The sequence below is a fragment of the Maniola jurtina genome, chromosome 23 (genome assembly GCF_905333055.1).
Source record: "Maniola jurtina chromosome 23, ilManJurt1.1, whole genome shotgun sequence".
Taxonomy (NCBI): Eukaryota; Metazoa; Arthropoda; class Insecta; order Lepidoptera; family Nymphalidae; genus Maniola; species Maniola jurtina.
Genome location: NC_060051.1, coordinates 5448947 through 5455032, shown reverse-complemented (window position 1 = coordinate 5455032; position 6086 = coordinate 5448947). Strand labels below are relative to the sequence as shown.

Genomic DNA, 6086 nt, shown 5'->3' with positions numbered 1-6086 from the left:
GTCAACCGATACTCGAAAGACGTCCATTGGCTAGACATAGGTCTTTTGTAGGGACTTCTAGACGTCATGGTCTTGCGCCATCTGAATCCAGCAGCTCATATTAACAACCCTAATAATGGACTATTCTCGAAGCACGCTCCAAAATATCAAGAAATACGTCAACCCCTCACCAATATCTAAGTGCTCTGTATCGCTACGAATCTGTCTTCATTTTTTAGATACAATTTGTATGAGCTTTGCCTATCTGGAGTTTAGTAAAGTCTTTGGGACGTTAAAATAAAGAACACAGATGTACATCCATATACATACTTAATTAAATAAAGTAGAAAACTAAAACCCTACTGTGAACGTTTTAATTAACGCTGATATATTAGAATAAAATTGTTTTTCTATCGCTCCGTATATTTTAATGTTATTGTACATATTTTATATTCATGAACTCAGAATTTTCTCCTCTTTCATTTGACACCCCAATCGATACAATAGCATGTGCAATGTGACATCCATTAGGTCAATTTTTTCCGTATAAAATATAGCCTAAGTCACCCGGACCTTTACAACGAATCAATTGACACCTCATTCATCAAAATCGGCTCAGTAGTTTAGGCATTACGGTGGAACACACAGAAACTGGATACAAACATACATACATACATAGATTGTTGAAATCATAACCCTTCCTTTTGGCTTTGCCGATATATTATTGCGGCCACTTATTGGAGAATGTCTGAATATTTTCGGAACCTACGCTACGGGAAAAATCGAGAGTAGACGAGAAAAAAAATTGAAAGTCGAATTTGCGACATCTGTTGGTGAGTAGCTAGACTAGCAACGCAAGTTTTCCAAATTGTTTACTATCATCAATTTAGATGGCGTAACATTCGCGTAAGCACCATCTAGTGAAACAAAGCAGAACCAAAAGTATTGCCCGTAGTTAATGCAAAAAGGTTACCAGTAAAAAATATTACAATGGTTATCTAAAACAGTAAAAATTTAAAATTGACTTTGTATTCATTAAATCATTTCATTTATTATGAATTTATATTTTTTATACAATTTTTTACTATAATATTTTTATAGGCGGCAACTTTGTTTTGCAACAAACCAAACCAAATGACTCAACCATAGGGCTCAACTTCTCAAGGTGGCGGTGGCCATCCATTCCATTCATTGGTCGTGCAAGTTTTCGTGCTACGTTTCGTAGTTCGTATATTCGTAAATAGTAAAAGAATTAACGCCAAGCACTATAGACAGTGAAATTGTGATAATTTCCGTGCGTTGTTTAATAAAGTTGCTAGGTGTGCTGTGATTTTTATTCCATTTTTAAACATACAGTATAAAGTGTTACGGTATCTTTTACGCCCGCAGTACTATTTGTAGATGTTGTGAATTTCGTTTTTGTGATAATATTTGTGCGACAATGGCAGACAATTCAAAATTGACCGAAGAGGAGTTAGTGGAGATCAGGGAACAGTTTTCTCAGGTATGTAGTCATATTAGGTTTACAAATTAGAATAAGTTACCGGTTGGTAGGATCAATGTCAATACGCAAGTTTGTATGGATGGAAGGTTTATTTGATACTTGAAAGTCTGTCTGAGCCCACATGCTATGTACCAATATCTATCGCATTCAAACTATCATAGGATAATAAAATATACAGCTAAAGTTTACTTACTTACGCTCAGCCTTGAAGCCGCGTGTGGTCATATTTTGTGACGCAAAATTCTTCGAGTCGCATTTTCCGAGTGTTGAATACCTATATCCAATATGCTGACTATTATACATACCGCTGTTTTGGCATGAATTTGCCCTAGTTTTAATTAAGTAAGTAAATAAGTAATTAGGGATAGCAATACATTTAGATCTGTCATTTCAGTTTAGTTGAGTTTAGAACTTTTTTACAGTTTTATTTACAATACAATTAGCCATTTTGGTCAGACACCTACCTAGTTACCTACACCTACCTAGCATACCTACCTAGTTTTACTTTGCTCAGCCTTTCTTCTTCATCATAACACTCTTCGCAGAGGGGTTGTGGTCATCACAAAGCAATGTCTTTGATGGCAGATGCTATAGCATTCACCACATTTCTTGCTCAGCCTTTACTGAAGTTTATGAGACAGATTATTTACTAAATAATAAACAATTACAAGTTATAAAATTATCTAAGTAAAAAAAAAGTTTTATATCTCTATCTTCAATCTGTCTCATTTATTCATAAGCTAAGTCTGAGCAAGTAAAAATGTAAAAAGGCACTCTATAGTCTATGGATCTTTTTAATTTTGGAATATTAGTTAAGTAATTTGCATAACATTTCAATCTTGTGACTCATACTATAAATTTTTGTTTCCTAAACTATTTCATTAATTACTTACTTTGTTATTGATATTGCAATCAGTGTAATTGAATACATAATTACCTATTAAACCAGTTGTCTACTATGAAATAAAGTACTTGTGTAATCTAATAAGACATTCCAATGACCTATGGAATTATTAAACACCTAAAGCGAAGATAAAGTTTCAGGCATCATAGTCTGTTACTTTGACAATACCTCGTAGAAATAGATTGCATCAGGGATATTTAGAAAAAAAAATCCTGGAAAACATTGAAATTCTATTTAAAAATTTACCACAGGATTTCTAAAAAACTTTAGGCCATATGTACAAAGTCGCAGACATGATAATTCATTAGTCTAAAATAAAACAAATTGAAGTAACATTTTATGCTTATCACCTTATCAACATTATCAAATTTCAATTATCAGTATCATTACAGTTTTATCTATTCAATAATAATAATTGTTATTACTTACTTGCATCTATAAAATGTCTAATAAAATAAGCAAGTACTCAGGTATTATATTTTAGCAATAATTCTAATTCAGTCATCCCAATAGACCTGTACTGTTAGACGTCGTCTGTTGTAGGGACTTCCACAATCCACATACCACAGACTTGCACTGCCCCACTTTATCCAAAGGCTCCCTGTAACTTGTTGGTGTCATCTGTGCATTCACCTATAGGGGTCTTCGAACGCCGGGTTTTCCAATGTGAGGTCGCCATGCCAGCGCCTTGGGACCCCAACCCAATCTCTATTGGTTTTCCGAACTATGTGCCATGCCCATTGCCATAGTTTCACAACCTGCTGAGCCATGGTGTTTACTCTAGTTTTCCTATGGATCTCCTCGTTTCTGATTTGATCACACAGAGAAACTCCGAGCATAGTTCTCTCCATCGCCTGCTGAATGAATGTAAGCTTTCTTATGAAATCAACAATCATTATCTCAGATCCATATGTTATCACTGGCTACATGCACTATTCAAAGACTTTGGCATTGGACGGTGGACTTTTATGTTTTCCATTCTTTATCTCTCTCTATATTGTATTCTTCTGAGGGTTGTGACTCTTTCCATTAATCACAATAGTATGATTTTTCTTGGGTCATTAATGCATGGGCTCCTAGATTCCGCATACAACTTGAATGAGAAGATGAGTTTTTCCTAAGGATCTTCCATTTTCACTCTTTAGTGTACTAATAAAAAGATTAAGACCAGCTCACATGTTTTAAAGTTAAAATATTGTTTGTAGAATTTCTCTTAAATTTAGACCCTCACTAAAAATATTTTTCAGAAATTTCATCTAAGCAAAGCCAGGTCAGATCAGCTAGTTTCAAATAGATTGGAACTACATATTTAAAAACAATAATGTGGCAGTTTGCGAGGCCAAGTCAGGGGCCCAAATCAACATTTTATGTAAAACTGTTGAACAAACATGACTCAATCCTCAATCATGACCAAAGTAGAGTCTGTTCATTTAGAAATTTTCCATAAGTAAACAAACATTTTATTTTTTATGTAAGTAACTAACTCTTATATTTTGGTTGGTTTTCATCTATATTATAAAGAGGTAAAGTTTGTAAGTTTGTGTGTAGGAGCTAATCTCTGAAACTACTGAACCGATTTTGAAAATCTTATTCTATACTATAAATTGTATTCAATTATTCCTGAGTGACATAGGCTATATTTTTTTTTTTCAAAAAAATAGAGATCCCTATGAAAATTGTAATTGTGTTCTTTTATGAGCATGTATAGCTCTTTCCATATCGCCCGCTGAGTGACTGATCTTTCTTATATGAGGCCCATAGAATTTTTTTATGGGGCCCAAAACTTTTAGTGATTAAAGATCTCTAAAAGTTTAACTATAAAATAAAAACCTTTGTTTATCATATTTGAACCTTTCTTAAGTGAATGGGCCTTACCAAATTATTCCCAATGCGTCACATGTTAGCCATTACCCAAGAGAATTTCGCGTTGCCAGTTACCACACGGCCTGGGTTTAGTATTCCAGGCTCGTGCCAGTCTTGCCTTGACACGGTACCGTCCACAGAACGATGGTATAACCGAATCGATACTTTAGTCAAACGATTAAACCTAGATACCTACCGGATTATGTAAGACCTAAGACTCGTCATAACATACTTTGGAACAATGTGTGTACCTACTCTAACATTGCGAAGTACCTATAGTGCGCGTCACGTTGAGATGGCAACCGGGGTGGGGACGCCCCGCACACCTGCATGTCACCCGCGCTATCCCGCACCGGGTTAGCACAGGGGCTGTGCGGACCCACCCCCCAACCCCGATTTGCCATCTCAAACTGTCGCGTACTATACTTGCTGTCTTTACAACGTTTAGGTTTTGGAATAAAAAAACCAGCCAAGTGCTAGTCAGACTCGCGCACTGAGGGTTCCGTACTCGGGTATTTTTCCAACATTTTGCACGATAAATCAAAAACTATTATACATAAAAATAAATAAAAATCTGTTTTAGAATGTACACTGTACAGGCAAAGCCCTTTCATATGATACTCCCACTTGGTATTAATGATGTAACCACAAATTCGCGGTTTTCAAATTTATTCCTGTATTTGTGCTATAAGACCTGCCAAATTTCTTGATTCTAGGTCAACGGGAAGAACCCTAGGTTTCTTGGCAGACACGACGGACAGACAGACAACGAAGTGATCCTATAAGGGTTCCGTTTTTCCTTTCGAGGTACGGAACCCTAAAAATCCAATAGGCTCAAATCCGTTACAGTATTTTCAAAGACATTTCAGACTTATCCAAGACCAACAACACAGCACATAGACGTTCCAAATAAGAAAAAAAATTACGGCAATCTAACTTTATGTCGCTGCTCTATGCCGTCTGGCTTTTATTGATTGGTGCAGTGTACCGCGATTAGGGTAGGTGCTTGTATGATGACTGATGAAGCAAACAAATCAATTTGAGGCCGTCTGGAGCGGACATTGCCGAAAGCAATTTACCATTAGGCAAAATATACGCTATCTACGTCTACAGATGTACGTACTATCTAATTATTATTATTAGATATAGTGTAATCTAATTTTTTAGAGATCCGTAGTGAAACAAGGAACTGTTATAGTTTATTCTAGTCCGTCTATTCCTCTGTGTCACGGCAATTTTAAAAAACAATTGGCTATGGCTTTGCCAGTAGGGTGGCTTTTACCACCCTACTGGCAAAGCCGTAGAAACCAAAGGAGTATGGGTTTGATACTGCCATAGCCCTTCCAGGTTAGCCTGCTTCCATCTTAGACTGCATCATCACTTACCGCCAGGTGAGAATACAGTAAAGGGCTAACTTGTATCTGAATAAAAAACCAGGAATGCGGTCACCAGAGTTCAGTGTGACCCTTCGAGGTTAAAGCTTTTCCGGTATATGACTCAGGATTGAAAGGCACGGTGAGATCGTTTACAGAGATTTTACGATGTCGAACAACTTACGGAAGTAGGCTGATACAGAAATAAGTAATGACATCCGAGTTGGTAATCCACCGGAGTTTATTTTATTTAGGTACTTTTTTATTTATATTTATATTTATTAATTTTTGGGGTCCCTACCTCAAAAGGAAAAACAGAACCATTGTAGGATCACTTTGTTGTCTGTCTGTCCGTCCGTCCGTCCGTCGTGTCTGTTTTCTTGACACATCCTTACCAGGTTAGACCGCTTCCATCTAAGACTGCATCATCACTTACCACCAGGCGAGATTGTAGTCAAGGGCT

At 36.5% G+C, this 6086-nt stretch overlaps 1 protein-coding gene across 1 annotated transcript in view; it reads left to right on the top strand.

Annotated features, from left to right (window-relative positions):
• The first annotated feature begins 1112 nt into the window (after positions 1–1112).
• LOC123877249 (plastin-2) overlaps positions 1113–6086 on the top strand; it is a 68344-nt gene continuing 63370 nt past the window's right edge. The window contains exon 1 of the mRNA XM_045923808.1: positions 1113–1483. Coding sequence (XP_045779764.1) covers positions 1421–1483 — 63 coding nt within the window. The 5' untranslated portion in view covers positions 1113–1420. The remainder of the gene's footprint in view (positions 1484–6086) is intronic.